This window comes from Malus sylvestris, chromosome 15 (genome assembly GCF_916048215.2).
Source record: "Malus sylvestris chromosome 15, drMalSylv7.2, whole genome shotgun sequence".
Taxonomy (NCBI): domain Eukaryota; kingdom Viridiplantae; phylum Streptophyta; class Magnoliopsida; order Rosales; family Rosaceae; genus Malus; species Malus sylvestris.
The window spans coordinates 30,873,267-30,897,618 of record NC_062274.1 but is presented as its reverse complement, the minus strand read 5'-3'; the positions used below and the strand labels follow the sequence as shown (position 1 = coordinate 30,897,618).

The following is a 24,352-nucleotide window of genomic DNA, read 5'->3' as shown; positions in this document are numbered from 1 at the left end:
ATTGAAATATTTTTAAAATGTCATATAAGATTGTATTTGGGAGGGATCAAATGTAATTTAGCCCCATAAATATTACTAGATTTTTAAGAACCTTTTCTTTTTCTTTGGTCACATCATAGTGACGGAAAAGATTTTGACAGTTATATTGCATAAAATACTAGTCAAAACTAGCATTTCTTTCTAATATATTGCATATGACATGAGATAAAAATAATAAAGGGTTTTTATCACAAATGGTCCCTGAAATTGACCTACCCAATCAAGATGGTCCCTGAAATTGAAAATCGATCAATGTAGTCCCTGAAAATGGTTATTGCAAATCAATGTGGTCATTCCGTCACAATTCCATTAAAATTTCTGTTAAATGCTGATGTGGCACATAAATGGGTCCCACAAATTTAATTAAATATTATTATGTGAATAAAAAATATTTAAATAATAAAAAATAATTGTTATTTTTTATAATTAAAATCTTAAAAAATAAAAAATAAAAAAGAAGAAGGAGATGATTGAACATTGTTCATCATCTTCTTCCCCTCCTATTAATAGAAATATTCACATAAATGATGACATTGGAAGGAGAAATCCCAAGCTTGAAATTGGCAAGCCAAGCGAGGAAGAAAGAGGACGGGCCGCCGAGAAAAATGGTGGTCAGATTGAGAGGGAGGTAGAAGAAGAAAGCGATGGGCAGGATGGCAAGGAGAGTGGTGGTGCCCGGAGAAATGAGCTTGCAAACGGTGTGAAAGTAGGATAGTGATGCCACAACCAAAATCCACACCATGAAAAGTTTTGGGATTTCTCCTTCCAATTTCATCATTTCTGTGAATAGGAAGGGAAGAAGATGATGAACAGTGTTCAATCATCTCCTTCTTCTTTTTTCTTCTTTTTTAAAAATTTTAATTATAAAAAAATAACAATTGTTTTTTATTATTTAAATATTTTTTATTCACATAATAATATTTAATTAAATTTGTGGGACCCATTTATGTGCCACATCAACACTTAACAAAAATTTTAAAGGAATTATAATGAAATGACCACATTGATTTGTAACAGCCATTTTCAGGGACTTTGATCGATTTTCAATTTCATGGGCCATCTTGATTGGGTAGGTCAATTTCAGAGACTATTTGTGATAAAAATAAAAAAATAAAAAAAAACCCCAATAATAAATAACTAGCATTTTTTCTATTATACTGCATACAACATGAAGCACCCACGATCACCTACCCCTATACTATCCTTTAGTCTGTTAATTTTCATAATTCATGCACTTTACCTAAGAAAAGTCCTCTTAAGTGTTTGTTTTGATATAAAAGTATATTTATACTAAGAAGTGAGGAAGGAAATAATTGGTTTGAAGATAAACGCTTTTATATCACCCAAAGTGCTTTGACTAAAATTTTTGACATAAAAGATTAAAAATGTTTCTGAGTTACAAAAAACTCTTCAAGTTCTTCTTCCATGAAGCACTTGCTATAAGCTTCTTTCAAGAAGCACCTGCTATAATTTTTTTTCAAGAAGCACTTCAAGTGATTTTTCAGAAAATTACTTGTATTTTTATTAAAAGTATAATATTATTATAAGCGCTTCTAAACAAAAATATTTTTCATAAAAGCATTTCTAAAACAAATAGAAAAAGAAGTTGTAGAATTAGATTTAACCTATATATTTGGCATGGCGACTAGCTGAATGATTCATATAATGTTATTAACCAATAAGGATAAACAATTAATTGGTATTTTATTAGGCCGAAAATTTAATATTAATAAATAAATATTATGGAAGAATTGTCATTTAGTACTACGATCTAATGGTATTTTTTTTCTTCACTTATAAGTAAAATGTCTTAGGTTTGATTCTCGCTAAATGCGAATTTGAACCACATTATTGTTAACCCATTGTGAGGCTAAGCTCACCTCCCTTTCTCCTTAATATATATTATCGTTTTTTCAAAAAATATATATATATATATATATATATATATTACTGAAGAATTGGTAACACCAATTGTTTGTGTGATAGTCACCCGAACACAATTAAACTAGTGCCACACCTAAACCCAAAGCTTGAAGAAATTAAGCATGCTAATTGCTAGCTCATTTGGTGAGACATTGTTAATTAATAAAACTCAAATATAAATATACCTCTGCTGCCACTTTATAGTCAAACCAATTCTTCAAGCCAGAGACCTCTTTGAAGATTTAATTTTTGCAACCCTCATTGGACCGTTCCCAACCTACAGAAATGGATCCACCTGTGGCACAAACCATCACCGACCCTTCAAGCGTCACTGATTTTGTTATAAGCAAAAGTCATGGAGTAAAGGGTCTTTCAGAAATGGGACTAAAAGCCCTCCCCAAGCAATATATCCAACCCCTTGAAGAAAGAATTACTACTATGAATGTTGTGGCCACAACAAACCCTGGAGAGTACATTCCCATCATCGACATGTCGAACTCCGATGACCCAAAAGTTGCAGAAGCAATTTGCAATGCAGCGGAGAAGTGGGGGTTCTTTCAACTAGTGAATCATGGGGTGCCAATTGAAGAGCTTGAGAATGTGATGGAAGCAACTCATCGCTTCTTCGAGTTGCCAGCCGAGAAGAAGACTAAGTATTCGGTTGAGCATTCGGCCTCAAAAAATGTGCGGTTTGGAACGAGCTTTAGTCCTCATGCAGAGAAGGCTTTGGAGTGGAAAGATTGGCTTAGTCTATTCTATGTGTCCGAGGATGAGGCCTCTGCATTCTGGCCTCCTGCATGCAAGTAAGCACTACTAGTATCTTCTCTTTACACCACAACATTAAATCAGAACTATTTGTGTGTGTGTGTGTGTGTGTGTGTGTGTATGTTAACCATACTTTCTCTAGTATGATCAATGAATTAATGTAATACATATAATTATATTAGTTCAGTCAAGAATCATTAGTGTACGTACAATAGTCGTATCGTATCATCATGACGGTGGATCGATCTGCTCATATCAAGTCATTTGTTAAATCTTTTTCATTTCCAAATACCCGTCACGAAATGGTTATACCTGACATGCTAGCATGCATGATAAGGCGAAAGGACGATTTCACTTAAATCTCTCCTATGTATTATTCTCTTTTAACACCTTAATTATGTACTTGTACTTACAGATGTAATTATCGTATGATCTAATATATGCATGCATGCTTGTAGGGCTGAAGTGCTGGAATACATGAAGAAGACCGACATTCTTACAAAACAAATCCTAGAAATGCTAATGAAAAGACTAAACGTGGAAGAACTTGACCAAGAAAAGGAACATCTTCTAATGGGATCCAAGCGGATTAACCTTAACTACTACCCGGTGTGTCCAAACCCTGAGCTCACGGTTGGAGTCGGCCGTCACTCCGATGTCTCAACACTCACAATTCTCCTCCAAGACCACATCGGTGGACTTTACGTCCGCGGAACCGATAAGGAGAGCTGGGTTCATGTTCCGCCAGTGAAGGGGTCGTTGGTGATCAACATCGGCGATGCACTGCAAATAATGAGCAACGGACGATACAAGAGCATCGAGCATCGAGTCGCAGCCAATGGATGTAAGAACAGGATTTCGGTTCCCATTTTTGTCAACCCAAGGCCGTCGGATTTGATCGCTCCGCTGCCGGAAGTTCTTGCAAGTGGGGAGAAAGCAGTGTATAAACAAGTTCTCTACTCTGACTATGTCAGACATTTCTTCCGCAAGGCTCATGATGGGAAGGGTACAATTGACTTTGCCAAAGCATGAAGTTGTTACCATGCATTGTGGAATGCTCTGTTGGGTGGATAAGTTTAGCGATCAAGGTCTTGCTAAAGAATAAAACAATTTGTTGACTACGCGTGACATTCGTGAAACTTTATTATCTTCGTAAAAGATGTTGGGTGAATAAGTTTAGCGATCAAGGTCTTATTAAAGAATAAAACTATTTGTTAAGTATGTGTGACATTCGTGGAACTTATCTTTGTAGGAGATGTGATCGATGATGTAACATCTTTATTAAATTTGTTATTTAAGTAAATGTGATAAATTTGTAAGTCTCATTTTCTGATCATGTCAAGCACTTCCAAACGTGATATAAATAGGTTGCATACGTTTTAATTCCCTGAACAAACTCATATTATATGTATATAACCTGAGCTCAGTATACAGAACGAAAAAGAAACACCACACATGCTATAATTACACCTCAAGACCACTCCGCAACGTCATGTGGAGAAGTTAAAACGCATGGCAACATGTGATAAGTTCGAAATGCCAGTAACATCTCGGCGTGTATAGGTATAGTCATATTTCTCCTCTTCGTTCGCATCACATCTTTTAGTCGAGTTGGAATCGTAAATTCCCAACCACCAAAGCACCAACAACAAACAACAAAGTAAAAAGGTAACAAGAAAGAAGAAGATAAACATATCACAACTTCCAAGTTGTCTACTATCTTTCAAGCAGTGTCCAGTACATGGAAATCACTCATTTAGCAGAAAATCCAGAACCCAATTCCCAACAACAACAACAACAAAGCCTTTTCCCACTAAGTGGGGTCGGCTATATGAATCCTAGAACGCCATTGCGCTCGGTTTTGTGTCATGTCCTCCGTTAGATCCAAGTACTCTAAGTCTTTTCTTAGAGTCTCTTCCAAAGTTGTCCTAGGTCTTCCTCTACCCCTTCGGCCCTGAACCTCTGTCCCGTAGTCACATCTTCGAACCGGAGCGTCAGTCGGCCTTCTTTGCACATGTTCAAAATCACCGGAGCCGATTTTCTCTCATATTTCCTACAATTTCGGCTACTCCTACTTTACCTCGGATATCCTCATTCCCAATCTTATCCTTTCTCGTGTGCCCACACATCCCACGAAGCATCCTCATCTCCGCTACACCCATTTTGTGTACGTGTTGATGCTTCACCACCCAACATTCTGTGCCATACAACATCGCTAGCCTTATTGCCGTCCTATAAAATTTTCCCTTGAGCTTCAGTGGCCTACGACGGTCACACAACACGCCGGATGCACTCTTTCCATCCAGCTCGTATTCTATGGTTGAGATCTCCATCTAATTCTCCGTTCTCTTGCAAGATAGATCCTAGGTAGCGAAAACGATCGCTTTTTGTGATCTTCGCTAGATTGCTCCGGTCATTAGTGTGGATAAGTATATAAATGGATAGAGATAGGAAAGCAAACACAAGATGTACGTGGTTCACCCAGATTGGCTACGTCCACGGAATAGAAGAGTTCTCATTAATTGTGAAGGGTTTACACAAGTACATAGGTTCAAGCTCTCATTTAGTGAGTACAAGTGAATGATTTAGTACAAATGACATTAGGAAATATTGTGGGAGAATGATCTCGTAATCACGAAACTTCTAAGTATCGGAGTGTGGTGTCGTCTTGACTTGCCTTATCTGTCTCATAGGTAGATGTGGCATCTTCTCTGGAAGTACTCTTCCTCCATCCAGGGGTGGTATCTTTAACTGGTGGAGATGCACAAGGTAATGTATCAATTTCACTTGAAGCTTACTTGTAGTTTCAGGCTTGGTCAAGCGCGATACAAACCATGTAGTAGGAGTCCCCCAAGTCGCCGAGCTAGGGGGTCTGCTGAAAGAGGTGACAGACAAGGTAAGCAATCAGAGCTCCGACTGATTGTTCACCTTCTCCCCATCTTGCAGCAGCATGAAGGATAAAGAGAAGAAAAATGAGAAGAGATGATATGAGATACTTTTGCTTTTGAAGAAGTAACTTTCCACAGGCTTATTCTTGAACTGAGCTGGAGGGTTTTCTGGTTTCCTCCAGAGTATAAGGCCGACTGAAGAATTTGAGGGTCAAAACAAGTCCATCAAATCTAGAGTACGTTCCACCCTGCTGATATGGGATACTTTTGCTTTTGACAGAGTAATGAATGTATCGGCACGTGTGCTGTTACGCTTGTCTCCACATGCTTCCTTGTATCCTTCGCACTTGCCCTATCTGTTCCTCAAGCAGATGCGGAATCTTCCCTGGAAACATAAGATGTTGAAGATGAGTACTCGAGAGCAATGCCAGGTAAGTAATCAGGTAAGGGGTTCCAGGCAGTCAGTTCCTGGCTGGAAGCTTGATTCCAAGTGCTGACTGATTGCTCTCTTTCTCCTTGTCTTGCAGGTAAAAACAAGGCCAAAAGAAAAGACAGGGAAAAAGCATGATATGGGATACTCTTGCTTTTAACCCTGATGATATGAGATATTCTTGCTCTAGTATAGCTTGTTTGCAGAGGTATTATCGGGGGGAAAGAAAGCTGAATATTTCGAAAGGCTTCGTTGGGAGTGCCCTCTCAGATATGATGAAGGGTTGAGCATTTTTGCAGGTCTGCCTGTCCGTTGGGGATGGAGGTCGACATATATAGGAGTCTCCCTAACAACAAGTAGTAATGCTATTCCTTTACCCTGCTTGGTCATAGCACGGTAGTGGGAGCTGCCTGTTTCACATGTTTTAACTCTGTCAGAGCACTTTGAAAAAGTGGTCTGTGGTATCTGGCTCTCGAGATTCGGAGAACGATGCCTCTTCGATTTTTGAGAAAGCAATCATGATGGGGGTATGACTCTCGAGATTCGGAGAGCAGTGTCTCTTCGATTTTTGAGGAAGTAATCATGTTGGGAGTCTGGCTCTCGAGATTCGGAGGACGGTGCCTCTTCGATTTTGGAGCAAGCAATCTTGTTGGGAGTGTTGTCTCGAATGTGAGTAAAGGTTGGGCATGTTTGCTAGTCTACCTTGCCACGAAGCACAAAGGTTGACACACAGGGACTTTCCAATTATCCAGCAATGGTACTGTTCCTTTACCCTCTCTTCGATTTTGAGAAAGTAGTCATGTTGGGAGTCTGGCTCTCGAGATTCGGAGGACGGTGCCTCTTCGATTTTGGAGCAAGCAATCTTATTGGGAGTGTTTTCTCGAATGTGAGTAAAGGTTGGGCATGTTTGCTAGTCTACCTTGCCACGAAGCACAGAGGTTGACACACAGGGACTTTCCAATTATCCAGCAGTGGTACTGTTCCTTTACAGTTGTGGGTAATAATATGGTAGCTAGACCTTCAAAATTTATGTGTCTAAACTTTTGTTAGTGCTGTTTCTTTGCTATTCTTTTACCTTTCTTGGTCAGAGCGATGTAGTGGGAGCTGCAAGCTTCACGTGCTCAACTTTGGCAGAGAACTTTGGCAAAGTTATTTGTGGTACCCATGAGCTATTGTTGCGTGTGGGAAGTGGGTGATTGAACAGTAAGATTCATGTGCTTTCTACTTCACCAGAAGTCTTCGACAGAATGCCCATAATTTCTGCAAAGCTGAGTGTGCGTGTGACAGGTGCTGACAAGGCTAGAAAAGTAGGTGCCTCTTCGATTTCTGAGATCGGCCCTCGTGGTCTCTGAGCAGCCCAGCTTTTGAGAAAGCGAGCGCCTCTTCGATTGATTCGGAGAACGATGCCTCATCGATTTTTGAGAAAGCAATCATGCTGGGGGTCTGGCTCTCGAGATTCGGGGAGCAGTGTCTCTTCGATTTTTGAGAAAGTAATCATGTTGGGAGTCTGGCTCTCGAGATTCGGAAGGCGGTGCCTCTTCGATTTTGGAGCAAGCAATCTTGTTGGGAGTGTTTTCTCGAATGTGAGTAAAGGTTGGGCATGTTTGCTAGTCTACCTTGCCACGAAGCACAGAGGTTGACACACAGGGACTTTCCAATTATCCAGCAATGGTACTGTTCCTTTACCCTCTCTTCCATTTTTAAGAAAGTAGTCATGTTGGGAGTCTGGCTCTCGAGATTCGGAGGACGGTGCCTCTTCGATTTTGGAGCAAGCAATCTTATTGGGAGTGTTTTCTCGAATGTGAGTAAAGGTTGGGCATGTTTGCTAGTCTACCTTGCCACGAAGCACAGAGGTTGACACACAGGGACTTTCCAATTATCCAGCAGTGGTACTGTTCCTTTACCCTTGTGGGTAATAATATGGTAGCTAGACCGTCAAAATTTATGGGTCTAAACTTTGTTAGTGCTGTTTCTTTGCTATTCTTTTACCCTTCTTGGTCAGAGCGATGTAGTGGGAGCTGCAAGCTTCACGTGCTCAACTTTGGCAGAGAACTTTGGCAAAGTTATTTGTGGTACCCATGAGCTATTGTTGCGTATGGGAAGTGGGTGATTGAACAGTAAGATTCATGTGTTTTCTACTTCCCCAGAAGTCTTTGACAGAATGCCCATAATTTCCGCAAAACTGAGTGTGCGTGTGACAGGTGCTGACAAGGCTGGAAAAGGCTGGAAAAGTAGGTGCCTCTTCGATTTCTAAGATCGGCCCTCGTGGTCTCTGGGGAGCCCAGCTTTTGAGAAAGCGAGCGCCTCTTCGATTTTTGAGATCGGCCTTCGTGGTATTTGAGCAGCCCAACTTTTGAGAAAGCAAACGCCTCTTCGATTTCTGAGATCAACCCTCGTGATCTCTAAGCAGCCCAGCTTTTGAGAAAGCAAACGCCTCTTCGATTTCTGAGCAGGCGCCTCTTCGATTTCTGAAGCTTCGTCGAGTGCAGATTTTTATAGGGGCTGGCATTAAGTTCCAAAGCACACTTGAATCTCCACCAGTAGAAGCTTCATTCTTGCACTTCTAAGATCTTGATTTGTCCGACCTCTTCTCTCTTCAACACCTTTGAAAATGTCTGGCCCCTCCGACCGTCGTTTTGACTTGAACCTTGTTGAAGAGGCAGCCCCGCCTTCTCCAGACAACATATGGCGCCCATCCTTCGTCTCCCCTACTGGTCCTTTTACCGTTGGGGATTCCGTGATGAAGAATGATATGACCGCTGCGGTGGTGGCCAGGAACCTTCTCACTCCCAAAGATAACAGACTACTTTCCAAACGGTCTGATGAGTTAGCTGTTAAGGATTCGCTGGCTCTCAGTGTTCAGTGTGCAGGTTCTGTGTCTAATATGGCACAACGCCTATTTGCTCGAACCCGCCAAGTTGAATCATTGGCGGCTGAAGTGATGAGTCTCAAACAGGAGATTAGAGGGCTCAAGCATGAGAATAAACAGTTGCACCGGCTCGCACATGACTATGCTACAAACATGAAGAGGAAGCTTGACCAGATGAAGGAAACTGATGGTCAGGTTTTACTTGATCATCAGAGATTTGTGGGTTTGTTCCAAAGGCATTTATTGCCTTCGTCTTCTGGGGCTGTACCGCGTAATGAAGCTCCAAATGATCAACCTCTGATGCCTCCTCCTTCTAGGGTTCTGTCCAGTACTGAGGCTCCAAATGATCCCCCTCCGGTGCCTTCTCTTTCTGGGGCTCTACCGACTGCTGAGACTTCTCCTAAGCAACCTTTGTGAAGGCTCCCTCTTGTGTGCTTATTTTGACTCATGTATATGTACATATTTGTAGCTTATTGGGGATATCAATAAATAAGCTTTCCTTCATTTCAACGTATTGTGTTAAATACACCAAAGCCTTCTTCGCTAAGTTCTTTGAATTTTCTTTTGTTAAAGCTTGTATGTTGAAGCTTTCTGAGTGGAGCATGTAGGTTGGGGTAGTGTTCCCTTAATTTCCCGAGTGAGGAAAACTTCTCGGTTGGAGACTTGGAAAATCCAAGTCACTGAGTGGGATCGGCTATATGAATCTTAGAACGCCATTGTGCTCGATCCTGTGTCATGTCCTTCGTTAGATCCAAGTACTCTAAGTCTTTTCTTAGAGTCTCTTCCAAAGTTTTCCTAGGTCTTCCTCTACCCCTTCGGCCCTGAACCTCTGTCCCATAGTCGCATCTTCTAATCGGAACGTCAGTAGGCCTTCTTTGCACATGTCCAAACCACCGTAACCGATTTTCTCTCATCTTTCCTTCAATTTCGGCTACTCCTACTTTACCCCGGATATCCTCATTCCTAATTCCCAACCTAGAAAAACCCAAATCGAATTCTAATTCAAAGAACTTATACTCTTCAAATTTTGTCAATGCGATATACAGATTTCTGTCTAATTCATCTTGGAGATATCTTAAACTTCTTAACAGGCTAACTACATTAGTCACATCCAACAAGAATAAACACTTATCAAACTGACTTTCCAAGTCCAGTCCAGGATCGGCCGCCATTATAATTGTATTGAAACATACGATTATAGAAAGCTGCAATCATTTAAATATGCATGTCATATCAGTGACTAATATAACAGTTTGCATACACAAATCATGGGCAGTAGCAGTAGGAATGAAGACACAATGCAGTAGCCATACAGTACATTAACATTGTTAACACCATTGCTATTGTTTTTCTTGAACAACACCATCTCATACTCAATTATGTATATACGAATATAAAATAATTAACATGTACAAGAGTGCTTTATAACTTTTGAATACAATACAAAAGCTTCAAAATATGTTTCATACTGGGAGGTTAATATTAGTGGTCATGTAAGTTGCTTAACTTGCTTTCATCTAAATCAGATAGAAAAGCATTTTCCAATGTAAATAAAAACATTGATGTGGGATAAGTTACAATGTAACAACAACAAAAGTTGAACCTGCAACTAGTCATCTTTTCTCACTGACATTAAAATCTAGGTGCTTCATCACGATCGCTAAAGTCCTGAAGATTATACTTAGAAATGATGTGTCCTACAACCAAGTTGGTTCGTATGAAGCATACGCTAAAGTGAGGAAAAATAAGAGACACTCATAAGGATATACATAATATAGCTTAAACAACACAATAAGCTCAGAAGGATGATTGTAGCCTGGACACTTCTTAGACAGACCTGCCATAAAAGGATGTATGAACTGATAAGACAGACCAGCTCAATTGTGAAATAAGAAGGGATATGAAGCAAGGAAAACCTCCATCCATTTTTTTTCATTTCATCTGTTACCACAATATTAACCGTAATAGCTATACCACATTTTCTTCTAGAATGCGGAAAATAACAAGTGAAGACTTGTGAAAGTTCGATATCCTCCAATCCAGAAGGGAAAAGGAACATTGAACAGGGAGAACTTCCGTATTACTACTAAGCTGTCAACTTGTAATAACATTGGTACAATATAGATGATATCGAGCCCCTGAAAAACGGAGCGATAACCAACATTCTAAGAATCTAAGTTCAATAACTCACTGAAACATTTTGAAGTCTCAAGCAGAGCAGCATATAACTGTTCATTAACATTCACAGAAAGCATTTTTCAAAGTTTAAACAAAGCATGAACCGATAAAAGAGAGTCAATCTAGGATTTATAATAAGGTTAATTTCGGTCCACAAATTCATTAAGCCCCATCTGTTCTTCCACAAAACTAACCACAGTCAGAAAGAAGTAGAACAGGCATGCACTCTGTCAGTCACTAGCACAGATGCACTATACCGAAAGCAAAGAGATGTAGCAGAACCTCTGCTTTACTTTTCATTTTTACAAGATAAAAGTCGGTTAAATTTACCAAAATAAACTACTCATCTAATTTTCAGATTTGATATGAAATCACCTGGTTCATTGAGTCATCATCCAGTCTCCTTTCAACTGTGAAAACCCTTCCACTAGCTACCTCAACCATTCAGAAAGCTTCCTTCAACGACCCCGAAAAGCCGTGCATTCCTTTCATATGGGACTATCCCCAATTCCAACAAAGATATCATCTTCTCCTTCAAAAAACTCTATCCCTCCCGTTCCACCACTCCCACTACCCCCCTCTCCCTCACCAACTCCATTTCCCTCTTCAACCTCCATGTCCTCACATTTCAGTCTCTCAACATCCTCCAACTCAATCCTCCTACTCCTCATCCCATTCCCCATTATCTTCTTCGTATTCCTCGCCACGGACTTTGATTTCGTGCTCTTTATCCGCCCAGCCGGAATCTTCACCCTCTTCACCGGCGTCTTCCCTTCAGCTCCATGACTCCCACTCCTCACCACTTCCTCATGCATTCCCTCAAAACCCACATTACCATCACCGAAATCGTCCTCATCGGAATCATCATCGGATATCACCACCACATTCTCGTCTTTCTTGTCAACTACCTCCGATTCCATCTTCGAATTCGGGTCCATATACCCCATTTGAAAGTAGCCAAAACAGAAACTGTACTGCTCCTGTCCCTCCACTATCACATCCCCTGACGGCGGCTTTATCGCCACTCCATGGAAACCTTTCCTGCAATTCTGGCACCTCAAGCAACAATCTGCATACACCTTCTCGTACTCAAACATATAATAGCAGTACGGACACACAGTCCAGAATGTCTTTCCCCCATTATACCCTCCGCCATTTTTCCCATTACCCACAATTCCTCCCCTCTCCTCTCTCTGTTTTCCGCTTTCTTTCCCTTCCTCAGACCCGTTTTCGAAATGGGTTTTCTTCTCCGGGTCCGATAGTACGGACCAGGCTTTCTTGATGAGCCACATGGCCTCCTGAGAGAAAGCGAACCGGTTCTTGCCGGGTTCCAAGAGGGTGCTGAGTTTCTCGAACTGGGTCCGGATGAGAGTCGGGTTTGCGGGTCCGGGTCGGGGTATTTGAAGAACGGAGTACCAGTCAGGTGGGTTTTGGCGGTTGGCGGCGAGCAGAACGTCGGCAACGGCAAGGATTTGGTCGGGGGCGGAGTTGTAGGGGTCGGATTCTCGAGCTTGAAGAGCGAGCTTGCGGCAAGTAGAGAAATCTCGGCGGCTGAGGCAATGGGCAGAGCGGTTGAGAAGTGTTTGGGCCTTGGACGACCCGCTGCCGCTGCTGCATTTTGCATGTTCCATTTTTTGTTGTGTTTGGTTCTCTGATTTTTCAGGGATTTTGTGCTTTTTTTGTGGGAGAGAAGCGGAGTGGAGTGAGGAGGATATTCAGAGGGGGAGAGAGGGAATCACGTTTTAAAGAGGACGATTTTGATGGACATAAAAGGGCATGACGTTTTGAGGAAATTTGCCGGTTTTGGGCAGGAATTTGTGAGGGTATTTTGGTCATTTAGAGGAGTAATGCGTAGCATTACAGGTGGCAGGCAGGGAGAGAGACGTGGCTGTTGCTTGGGGCACAAACTTCTCGTGCTTTTTGGTGCAGTTGGTGCGGTCTGGGCTTAATCAGAAGATCAGATGGTACGGAGGCGCAGAGGGTTTCAAAATTTTCAATGGTATTGACTGTATCATCTGACCCCAGTAAGTCAGTCCAAAGTAATTGGCTAAAATTTTGACGAGTGGTTGTTGAAATGATCGAAATTAAATATGAACAACAACATATCAATTATATGCCTTTACGAATGTATTAATACATATCAATGACAAAACGATGGCATAATGATATGTTAAAAACGGATCATGTAACAGTTGTATGCTGCTCTAAAATGATAGGACAAAGCCTAAATCCATATCTTGAACATTTTAACTGTTAAATCTTAATTTTTGTGTGCTTATACAAAATATATAACGTCTAAAACGTCAGAAATATCGGATGCATTGGAGCACCTTCTCCAATAAAAGTTGGATTGGAAGCAGCATGAGAGTGGAGGGAAGCTGCCACTGATTGTATTTACTATTTGTATGGCAGAAACCTGGTGCCCTTTAAATTTAATTTATTAAGTACAACAGGTAGACAGGGCAGACAGATAACGTGTTGAAGGGGTTTCCAAGGTAGTAGAAATTGTTTGTTTCTTCCTGCTAAAAATAAAGTAAAACAAAAATAAATAAATAAAAATAAAAAAGTGAGAACCTGCGGAAGACCTAAAGAAAAAAAAGAAAAATTAAGAAACAGTTTGCTTTGTATTGGAAATGATTTTATAAAAGGTCTTACCCCTCTAAGTTTAACTTGTATCAAAATTGTTATTGCAACACAAAATTAACCCAAAAAGCAACACTTTAATCAGCCCGTATTTCTGCTGTTTCGGTAACTCTACAAAAAACTTCTGGCGGAAGATAACAAAATATAAAAGAATGATCTGTCTATGTTGTTGGTTTACCGCCAACAAAACTAGCATTACTCTCGCAGTCGAGCTCTATCTTAAATGGTGATGGCCAAGCTTAGATAGCATCTTTTTCCTCAACCCCAGCACCCAGTAAGTATATGTCACTGTTGTAGCTACTACAGATACACCCATGTAGACGCATATAGTTGTGGTACAAACATAAATGTACCTGGAAAATGGATGTGTACACAATTTAGCTATCGAAATGTCTTCGGCAGCGGATGCAAGGAAAACTAATATGTACTTTACAAGTAAACATAAGCTTAGATAGCGGTTTTATCTTAAATTAGTACGTCACATACAAATAGAATTTAGGGATTGATTTTTATTTATCTTTGGTCACCGAATATTTTTTTTTTCCGGTTACAACTCTCATTGTATGTTATCATGTGGATTGCATGGATAAGGTCTTATTGTAAGAGTTTCACACTTCTTGACAGATGACTCTTGTTTTAAGTTCTTTATTTTTCTCCAGTCATTCTTCTCTTACAGATGTTCACCGTTGCCCTATATAAATTGGTGTCATATATATTTTCCAACATCTTACCAAGGAGTTCACTAGTAGAATATATAGATGATCACAGAAATTTTTTTATAACAATCAGTTGAAACTAATACAAGCTCTTATTTCAGTGAGACTTACTTTGGGGAAAAGACGCTCCAAACAAAAAGATGGTTCCTCATTATCAGCAATACGATGGTGTATGCTGTTAGCAAAATGGAGTTCAACCCCAGCGGAACCAGACAAGGGAAGCCAAGCATCAGTTTGAGGAGTTGTGTGGAATCTGCATTCACGAGAGATGGGAGACAGCTTGTGTCCTTCACAGAGACATACATCACCATGCTAAGGATAAATAACATTGGGGATGCATAGGTGATAATGAACATTAAAATTCCAGAAAGTACTGTCGAGTGATTTGAGATTCCCTAGCAACGAGTAAACGATCAAAATTAGACCTCAAAAATACTGCAACTGTACCCCAAAAATACTTTTTTTTTTTTTCTGCATATAATATAAACCATGTCAGGGTAAAGATGTACCATAAAAGCTCCGGCAACATCAATAGTAGCTAGTGAATTGCTGTTACCCAGAGCAAAATGGCCGGCCATTCCCAAAAAGTACAATGCAGCAATCTACAAGAACAAATGTAAAATGAAGTATTAGTGCGTGAAATAAATCAAGCTTAGGGAATAAATAACTGTACAACATAATTGCATTTAGTGACTGGACCGGTCTATAATTACATTGACTTCAACACAAGACTGAAATCAGTTTTAACTCAAAACAAGAGGTTATTGAAACTGACCTCAACCCATTGCTTCTGATGCAGGCCACTATAAGAAAAATACAACATGCTGGCCAAAATTTGCACAAGTAGCAACACTATAGTCATTGAGTTAATTGTTTGTTGAAGCAGCAGCTGCAGAAGACACCAGAAAGAGATGTATTCCCACCCAACTAGATACAGAGATTCTCTTAATTTCACCAGCAGCATGATATTTTGAACTTCATTGGGAACAGAAGTTGACATGTACAAATCATGACTCAAGCCCATCTCAGATGTTGAGAAACGTACGAACCATGGTAAGGCTACAACAGTCCCAAATGTGGAAATACCCATAATTGCATAAATTATTTGTACCAATGTTGTTGTACTGCAACTCGATGACGCAAACATACCATCTTGATGTTTAACAAAATGTTGCAAAACCAGCAATCCAGACATAAGAAAGCTGAATCCAATCACCAGAACAAATTTCATGTTGAATCCAAATAGAAAAAGAACACATAAGCTTAAGCTCATTACTAGAAGGCATGAGACTAGCTGAATTGATTTTACATTATCAGTCCCAGCCTGCTCAAGCCACTTTGAAATGTCAGGAAGATTAGTCCAATTCACACCTCCTTGGTGCCAGCCTCTCAATATCCTTCCAGAAATAAGAACCACAGAGATGGAACTCAATCGACAAAAACTTATTTTGTTTTTTCCCTTGGATGAACTATGGAGATCTTGTGCTCCTGCCCCTGTAGGACATTTTATTGTTTTACGCAATAATAGCAAATTCAATGTGGAAGCCACAAAATGCCAAATATATTGCTCTTCTTCTACCATAGAACTTGATGCCATACTTACAATGAGAATCATTACTACGCCTAATACAAAAGTCTCGTCTAAATACCAGGTCTGCTTGATGCTCTCTAAGTCAAAAAGGGACTGCTCTCTAAGGTAGACTTCTTTGCATGTATGAAATAGAAGGCTTAATAATATCAGACAAGATAGGAGCATTGCAGCAATTCCGACAGTAAGTAGTCTGACAGGTTTCTAGAATTTAAAAAAAATTGTCAGTAAAAAAAAGTTGTGTGAAAGAAACTAAGACTTACAGAATGAAACAGTTAAAACTCTGTCCATAAAAAACAATCAGAATATCTATTCAGATTTACAAGGGAGACAGATACATACATCAGTCGCTCTGTGTGACAACCACTCACTTGCAGTTCTGAGAAACTCATAGTATGCTACAACCATGCTAGTGTAGTCTTCCCTACTGTTAGACCTATTTACATTTACCCAGCAAGACTGGAATTAGAGGCGTTACTTGATGGATTTTTCTGATGATTACAAAAACAGATGGTATTATGTATCACCTGGAGATTTCCTTAGACATCCAGGACTTTTGGAGAAGTGCAGCATTTGTATATAGGCAGCAAAACATCGCTTCCATGCTCCCAGAGCACTTAGCTATTCTGAAGTCTTGATCATCCCTTAAGCCATCACGTGGGTAATTTCGACATGATAAACCAGGTATTTGTGCTTGCAATAATCTAAGTAATTGCCAGGAATTCAACTCCAGTGCCTTCATCTGTTGGTCTTCTTTACTCACCAAAGACGAGGAAACAACATCAGAAAATCACACAATTTTGTAGTAGTTTGCTGCAACTCAGTGTGAGAGTCAATAATTTATCTACTAAAATAGGGATCCATAGATTATAAAATTCATATGTTCAAAGCAACAATTATAATCATCCACATATATTTGTCAAAAAACAAATTAAATTATTTTTGTTGCAAGGCAATAAGAGAATTCATATTTACATACATAAATAAACTGAGAGAAAAGGAAAATTTTGTTGCCCAAACTTCCACTTGTTTCAAGTTTACTCAAATTTACCTTTATTGTCTTTCCAGTTAAAAGGTTCTTATGGATGTCTTACAAAAAGGGCTGTAACCAAAATCTAACACTAACTGCCTCCATATAATCAAATGGAGTATCATTACAAGTCAATTGGCTGATTTGTTGTGCATAATCAGCCAAGAAGGCATCCAAATGTCATTGAGCATAAAGAGACAACAGCAAATCAATTTAAATAGCATCCCTGAAACCGTAACAGATATTTTAAGTGAACACTAAAACATTAATTCATACCAAGGGAAAATGGGATGCTGTAACAGTATCATAGTGTTTGATCCTCTGAATACTTAAAGAAATATTTTAATTTTATTGTTTAAATTATCCAAATATCATTCTTTCAACACCTCTTACAACCAACCCAAGAATAATGATTAACAAGTGCAGACACATAGTCAAACTATAACACAGATTGTATAAATTACTCAGACATGGTGACATACAAAAATTATAAAGAGGGATCCAATGATCCAAACAGTCCATTTGTTAGGTTAACATTTGAGGATCGTTCCCACAACAAAAACCACTTAATCATCTAACATACAGTGTCTCCTATACATAATAAAATGTTCATGACGATAATCAACTAGTCAAACAACTTCTGATTTTATTGATCTTAATCATGAAAGATTCTTAAACAGGGTTAAAGAAATTAGACAGTTTGGATCATTGGACCACAACAATGCCTCTTTTAGTTCTTATCAAAAGGGATCCTATTAGAATTGGACTTCATCAATCTTAAGATGTGTGTGGAGAGAGAGACAGAGAGCTAACCAGACAAATACCCAAAAATTTCAGCAATCAGAACACCAACGTTGTTTTTTGGAATTGGAACACCAAATAGAAGAGCTAATGTTGGTGCAATGTCAACCTGAACCACAAGAATTGCAGGTCATAGATGAATTAAGTTTCATAAAAGAGATGAAGACATAAGAAATCACCTACCAGAAGAGGATACAATAACCATCTCTAGGCTCTATGTGGTGAAGGGGGCTGTTAAAGGCACTCCAAAAAAGTTATCCTGCAGTCCTCCCAAGTGTTATTTCACTCTTATATTTCTATATGTTTGGAGTGCAGGGTAAATTTTTTGGAGTGTCTTTAACAGCTCCCATTGGTTAATTATAAATTTGAGTTACAAGAATTACATTGGTCTTATACTCTGGGCCAAATTCTCTAGGGCAGCGAATTAAAGTTTAATCATCTTGCACTTTAATGGAATCTGAGGAAGCCCATTTCGATTCAAATAATCATAGAACACTGTAAACAGACAATTCAATATATAAATTACCTGGTGAATAATGTTATGGGTGGACAAGAAGTCATCAGAGATGTTATTTTTCACGCCAATAAAAAGAGCTAAGGAGTCAGTTTCTTCATAGGAGGACCCTCCGTGATTACCACTCTCAGTCATGCCATGGTCACTTACCACAACCTAGATAAGAAATCACGATATAGAAAGATGTGATTATTAGTTCCAGCTCTTTAAAAGGCTTCTGACAATATAGAATCTACAACACCTTAAAACCTCACATTGCCAAAAGAGACAATAATTATAAGATATAGCTTTCTCTATCCCCGCCAAAATAAAGAAAGTAGAGAAAACTGGCATGGAATGTAAACAAAACATTGTACCAATCAATGGTAGTGAGCATGTCATGTATTTATGTACAACAGTTTTACACATTAACAGCTGTTTTACATGATACAACCGGTGCCTCAAAATTAAATCCAAAAAATAAAAAAAACAGCTTAAGAACCCCTACAGCTAGGAATGCATGTTACATTTACTCTTCTGTGTTAAGCTTCGTTTTCTTTTCTTAATTTATGCCAGTTCTGGGGATTTTTCAAAACAAGGTAGGTAAAATGCTGATCAGTTATTGCTCCCTACATGAAAAACCCATGATCAACAACTGTAGATTCATGAGATATGATTAAGAATCTATGGTCAACAAGAAGAATTAGAAAAAGAGAAATGACAAACCAAGAGTGTCTGTCCTTCATCATTCTTTTGATTTAGTATACTATTCATATGAATCATCTTCACCACCTCATCCATCTCTCGAAGTTTTGGGGCCATCAAGGCACTGAAATGATCAAACAAATGTACAAAAAATAAGATCGTTGAATCAAACAAATGAAAATTCAACAGAAATTAGGAAAGTGGAACACCTGTTGCGCCCACCAATATGTCCAACATGATCTAAGCCCAAATAGTGGAGAATCTGAAATGCAGGTTCAGTTAAAAGTGAAAAATGAAGCAATGCCTCCAAGCAGAAACCAAATTTATCATTCAATATTATTTTAAATCAACACAATGCATGTACGTGGATACTTTGACTTTTCCAAAGAGTAATAGTGATGATCAATCTAAATCGTATACATTCACAGTAGGATTTTTTCATCATAATGGAAGTACTACTTCAAATATTTCTATAAAACAAACTTGGAACTACCCTGTAAAATCAGTTTGTGAGTGAAACCCACAAAAATGCTGGGATAGTTATCAAATTGGCAAAGTAAGAGTACAAATATTCTTTAAAAAGGTCGTACCCAGTGCACAAGGCTCCCGCTTTACACAGGGTCTGGGAGAGGTGAATGTCGGCTAGCCTTACCCCCATTTATGGAGAGGCTGCTCCCAAGTCTCGAACCCGAGACCTACCGCTCATGGGCGAAGGCACTTGCCATCGCACCAAGTGCGACCTCTACAAATATTCTTTACAACAATAATTATCATACTGTTGCTCATAAGGTATGCTAGGAGTGCAGGACAACATTGTCTAGTAACTGAGACTAACCAGAAAATCCCAGTCATCTCTGCTAAGTTCATAACCCAGATGTCGAGAAACATTTTGATCCACGTGTACAGTATCTTTAACCTATAGAACAATGGGCATGTTGCAAGTAAGCAAATATTACAATCTTCATTACAAACCCAGATACAAAATAACCAATTTGACTTCTCCAAGAATGCAGTAAGATCAAGCACAAGATTAATTAACACTCTGAAAGTGAAAATTTGGATGAAAACTGGCGAACCAAAAATGGCAATGGCCTAATAGATCATGTAAAAGAGCCAAGCTTTCACAAATAGGATACCTTACGCAAACATTCACTCCATTAGCATTCAAAAACTGAATATGCAAGTTTAATCAATGATCACCATATGCCTTTGCATGTAACAAGTTGGTGATGTAAATTCACACTTACAAAGAAACTGCTGACTCCATCATGCCTCAAAAATAATCCGGGAAACAACTTAAGCCATGTTTCATCACCAAGCATCACCATTTTCCAACCAATCTTGAAAAACTGGCCTGCGAGGCAAACAAGTGAACATGTAAATTGAAAATCAAGACAGTCTTCATAACAAGACACTTACTGAACTATGACAGCATTAAAGATCAATCTATTAACCAACCGAGAAGATTGTCATCTAACATAGCTTGTGTGTTAAAATTCATAGCCACATCCAGGAATCCCCCTATTGCTCCAGAAACCATAGCCTGCAATCCTATACCAAAGGGTGATGAGAAAGAAGACGTATACAAGAATGTTTGTCTGCATATTCAAAATATTGTGATGGAGATAACCTTCAAACGAGGCATTGTAACAGTTGGAGGTGCAGCCTTTGCATGGAACCCAATTGCCATTCCATTTGCAAGCAGTGACCGAGTATATGGCATAGCTTCCATTAACGCCTTGCTTGGAGGCTTACCATCCTTGCCGAGCACGAGTTCTGCTGGAAGACCATCAATAACCTAAACTGGCATGATTGTAAAGGACAAACCAAATCTTATCCTCAAGATAACATCTTTTACAACCAACACATCAAACCACCACAAAAACCTTGACAGGTATGGTTTACAGAGACAAATTAGACATACCATTAGTATTAGTCGGTCAAATGCAGGCGGCATTCCTGATAGTTCCTACATTTCCAAAAGAACACAGGATTGTGCACGTTATGTCAAAATCCCAAAATCTCAACAAAATTGAAAACATATTATCCGGAAACGGATGGCCCTGGACCCCATTGAATTCCTCACTACCTCGTTGGCACCTAAACTAACAATTCAGAAGCTAACTAAACATACTAAATACCGACCAATGCAAGTGCACACTAAGAGCAAGACTGACGAATTTCTCGAAACTAGACGTGAGTGAAATTAAAAGCTGCCAACCCAAAAATAGCATGAAAGAAACATGTACCTTATATAGTGACCTGAGCTGATGGGGATGCAGATCAGTCTCACTCTCATTTCGTACCAAATCGCACTGCGGTGCTCGAAAACTCTCCGAACCACTGGCAGTATCAGTGAAATGAACCCCAATTCAACATAAACTCAGACAATTTATAACAAACTCGGAGCATATAAGACTAAAAAATTCTGCAATTTGTTTTCTTTGATTTGTTTCTGTTTCAAGCTATCAATGTATACATTCGTTGGTAGGAGATGGCGCTTTACCGCGGCAAAAAGCAATCATGCTTATGCACCTTGGTGCGTGTTCGATCCCCACCAATTCCCTCCCCTAGCAACTAATTGTCTAACCCACTAACACTAACGCTCTATAAAAGAATATATAAATTCGTTGGTATTATTCTAAGAAAATGCAGAGTACCTGTGTCCGGGAAGGGTTGGTTTGACGGGGAAGAAGCCGAAGACGAAGATGGAGAGGCCAACCATTTGAATCGCAACTCCAGCTATGGTGAAAAGCGTCAGCTTCGTGCACGTTAGCCATGGCATTTTCACGAACCCTAAACCCTGGATTCAAACTTTGGAACGATACTATCGAACAAACCTACAATTTTGGATCCAATAAAACACACTTTAATATTATAATAGAAAGTAATTTGAGAAATGTCCTCTCAACTTCAGCTTCATAGAATTTTTATGGGAAATTATACTCACATAATCATACATCCCAAATTACTTATCCCACATCTTTTTAATTTTTAAATATTTTTCTATCAAGTGTTAGAGGTGTGTAAAAAATATTAAAAAATTAAAAAAAATGTGGAAGAAGTAATTTAAAGTGTGTGAATATAATATCTCAATTTTTATTACCTAAACTAAAAAAATCGTGAGTATTGGTACTTGTTTTAACGTGAAGCAATCGCCTTTTGACTAATTTAGAATTTTTATTCATTTTTTGCTTCTTTAAACTCTTTATTTTAGATTATAATAAAAAAATAATAATAAAATAAACGATAAATTATATAAAATTACCTTAACTATTAGACCAATCACAATTTCATGCCCCATCTTTAAAACATTTCAATGTCATACCATATCTTACAAATTTGTTACAATATCAAACACCTGTTAGGTTTTCTGTCAATCTCCCTGTTAAATGATGTTAAATGATGAGGTAGTTTGAGATGGGGGCTCAATTTCAATTCCAACTAGATTATAAAATTAACTAAATATTAAAAATAAAAAACCAAACCAAACCCACACCCAGATGCCCTTCCTTCCCCTCACCTCTTTGCAACTCCTGTCCACCCACATCTTCTTTCTCGCATCCCACCCTTCCTCCACCCCTCCTCTCCCAAGCCTTCAACCGAACCATCAAAACCTCATGAATATCTTCCCTTCCGTTCCCACCACCATCACTTTCCGTCAGCTCACCGCCGCAGAAAGTCACCATGGTCATCAATATCGGTAGATCGGTAGCGGGCTCTCATAGATCCGCTGTAAAAAAAGCCCCAACTTCAACTTTGTTTTCAACCCACTCATATCCAACTCATACTCACATACCCCAAACCCAATCGTCCCCGCCTCCTCTCTTAAACCCCAAACCAAAACCCTGAAAACCCGATCGAACTCGCTCTCTTTTGACCCCAGAACCTAAGCACAGCTGCCTCCCGTCATCTGACCCAAAACCCACAAACCATTGAGCAAAGGTCGAAGCTTTCTCCGAAATAGGAGAATTCGAAATTTAGGACTGGGGACGAGGAGGAGACTGAGACCGTGGGCAAAGGCGGTGGTGGTGGAGACTGAAGCCGTGGGAGACAGCGGTGGTGGTGTTGTGGACATTGTTGTGGGGATGATTAGTGCTAAGAATTTGAAATTTAGGGTTAAGGCTTGGATGGAATTGGGGTATTTTGTTTGAAATTGGTTACACGGATTAATTTGGTGAGGGTGATGGGTGTGTAGGAGGAGGGGGAGGGGGAGGAGTGCCATGGGAGGGAGGTGGAGATGGAGGATGAGAGGGCGGTGGTGGGGTTCTGGTTTTGGTGGTGAGGGAAGGTTGGGGGGACACAGGTGGATGGGAAGAAGGGGTGATGGGTTTGTAGGTGTGGGTTTCCCATTTAAAAAAATTACTAAATGATTTTATTTCTTAGTTTTTAATATTTAATTAATTTTTTTAATAGGAAGTGGGCCTCGCCTCAAGCTACGTCAGCATTTAACAGATGAATTGATAGACAAACTGACAGAAGGTATGACATTGCAATAAATTCAAAGATAAGGTATGACGTTGAAATGTTTTAAAGATGGGGTATGAAACTGTGATTGACCCAATAGTTGAGGTAGTTTTGTATAATTTACCCTAAAATAAAATAAAATAAAATCTTTATTTTAGATGGAATTTTTAATAGGTTACCCAAAAAGATAATTGCTCCACATTATGGCAAGTTGATGGATCAAGACTCATAAATTTTTAGTTTGTGGACCATAGCTCCAATTGGTCCAAAATTTAAGGACCATTGCTCCAATTTTCTCTTATAATAAATCCAAAATTTTGGAAACGTTTTGTAAAAAGAACATATTCCAAAAGAATAGAAAAATTAGGGCTCGTCGGTAACATTTTGCAAAATGACTTGTGAAGAACGGTTTTGTAAAACAAAAATGTTGGCATTTTTTATGATTTGAGAATGCATTTGGTAGTTTAATCCGAGAATGATTTTTTAGAATGAAAACACGTCTTACCAATATCAAAAATGTCAGAAAAAAAAAATTGTACTTCATAGTAATGGTGGTGATAGAGATGGTGGTTGAGACGAGAGTAGTGTTGGTAGCAATGGTGGTTGGAGTGGTGGTAGCAGTGGTGGTAGTAGTGAGGGTAATGGTGTGGAGAATGTGATGGTGGTGGTGGCAAAGGTGGTAGAAGTTGGTGGCAGTGGTGGTGGTCGTAGCGGTGACACAACGAAGGTGGTGATGACAATGGTGGCGGTGGTTAATATGGTGGTGTTAATGTTAGTTGTGGTAGCAGTCATGGCACCGGAGGTGCATGTGGTAATG

General features: G+C 39.3%; 4 protein-coding genes across 8 annotated transcripts in view; 2 read left to right on the top strand and 2 right to left on the bottom strand.

Annotated features, from left to right (window-relative positions):
• The first annotated feature begins 2,247 nt into the window (after positions 1 to 2,247).
• LOC126602911 (feruloyl CoA ortho-hydroxylase F6H1-3-like) lies at positions 2,248 to 3,788 on the top strand. The gene is made up of 2 exons (XM_050269731.1): positions 2,248 to 2,765; positions 3,186 to 3,788. The coding sequence occupies exons 1-2, from the start codon at positions 2,248 to 2,250 to the stop codon at positions 3,757 to 3,759; spliced, it is 1,092 nt and encodes a 363-aa protein (XP_050125688.1). The 3' UTR covers positions 3,760 to 3,788.
• Positions 3,789 to 6,150: 2,362 nt separating this feature from the next.
• The window catches only part of LOC126603056 (uncharacterized), a 40,181-nt gene continuing 21,979 nt past the window's right edge, over positions 6,151 to 24,352 (top strand). The window contains exons 1-2 of one of the 2 annotated variants that reach the window (XM_050269818.1): positions 6,151 to 7,680; positions 7,899 to 8,915. In XM_050269818.1, the coding sequence (XP_050125775.1) occupies positions 8,657 to 8,915 (259 nt within the window). In that variant the 5' untranslated portion in view covers positions 6,151 to 7,680; positions 7,899 to 8,656. Of the gene's footprint in view, positions 8,916 to 24,352 lie in introns of both variants that reach the window. The other variant, XM_050269817.1, reaches the window with a different exon arrangement.
• Positions 9,883 to 12,819, bottom strand: LOC126603054 (uncharacterized). Of its 2 annotated transcripts, XR_007616178.1 has the most exons (2): positions 11,468 to 12,819; positions 9,883 to 10,119 (listed from the first exon to the last, which is right to left on the bottom strand). XR_007616178.1 is itself a non-coding variant. In XM_050269816.1 (1 exon), the coding sequence occupies exon 1, from the start codon at positions 12,721 to 12,723 to the stop codon at positions 11,581 to 11,583; it is 1,143 nt and encodes a 380-aa protein (XP_050125773.1). In that variant the 5' UTR covers positions 12,724 to 12,819; the 3' UTR covers positions 11,194 to 11,580. The 2 variants fall into 2 exon arrangements, 1 of the variants encoding a protein (XP_050125773.1); XM_050269816.1 differs by lacking the exon at positions 9,883 to 10,119 and having other exon boundaries at positions 11,194 to 12,819.
• LOC126603053 (GPI ethanolamine phosphate transferase 2) lies at positions 13,698 to 23,432 on the bottom strand. Of its 3 annotated transcripts, XM_050269813.1 has the most exons (18): positions 22,592 to 23,432; positions 21,729 to 21,908; positions 21,318 to 21,411; positions 20,993 to 21,037; positions 20,699 to 20,866; positions 20,527 to 20,611; positions 20,316 to 20,422; positions 19,904 to 19,984; positions 19,278 to 19,330; positions 19,090 to 19,192; positions 18,397 to 18,540; positions 17,883 to 17,979; positions 16,567 to 16,792; positions 16,382 to 16,475; positions 15,227 to 16,243; positions 14,961 to 15,053; positions 14,563 to 14,846; positions 13,698 to 14,088 (listed from the first exon to the last, which is right to left on the bottom strand). In XM_050269813.1, exons 2-18 carry the CDS (start codon positions 21,851 to 21,853, stop codon positions 13,950 to 13,952), a joined length of 2,955 nt encoding a protein of 984 aa, XP_050125770.1. In that variant the 5' UTR covers positions 21,854 to 21,908; positions 22,592 to 23,432; the 3' UTR covers positions 13,698 to 13,949. The 3 variants fall into 3 exon arrangements, with proteins under 3 accessions (XP_050125770.1, XP_050125771.1, XP_050125772.1); XM_050269814.1 differs by lacking the exons at positions 21,729 to 21,908; positions 22,592 to 23,432 and having other exon boundaries at positions 20,699 to 20,871; positions 21,318 to 21,410; XM_050269815.1 differs by lacking the exons at positions 20,993 to 21,037; positions 21,318 to 21,411; positions 21,729 to 21,908; positions 22,592 to 23,432 and having other exon boundaries at positions 20,527 to 20,619; positions 20,699 to 20,847.

Excerpts from the sequence above, each read along its gene's own strand:
- LOC126602911 (XM_050269731.1), top strand. The coding sequence starts at position 2,248 with ATGGATCCACCTGTGGCACAAACCATCACCGACCCTTCAAGCGTCACT. Across the intron at positions 2,766-3,185 it reads TTCTGGCCTCCTGCATGCAA|GGCTGAAGTGCTGGAATACA; the intron begins GTAAGCACTACT and ends GCATGCTTGTAG.
- LOC126603053 (XM_050269813.1), bottom strand. The coding sequence starts at position 21,853 with ATGCCATGGCTAACGTGCACGAAGCTGACGCTTTTCACCATAGCTGGA. Across the intron at positions 21,038-21,317 it reads AGCTCAGGTCACTATATAAG|GAACTATCAGGAATGCCGCC; the intron begins GTACATGTTTCT and ends TTGGAAATGTAG. Across the intron at positions 17,980-18,396 it reads CCCATAACATTATTCACCAG|GTTGACATTGCACCAACATT; the intron begins GTAATTTATATA and ends CTTGTGGTTCAG.
- LOC126603054 (XM_050269816.1), bottom strand. The coding sequence starts at position 12,723 with ATGGAACATGCAAAATGCAGCAGCGGCAGCGGGTCGTCCAAGGCCCAA.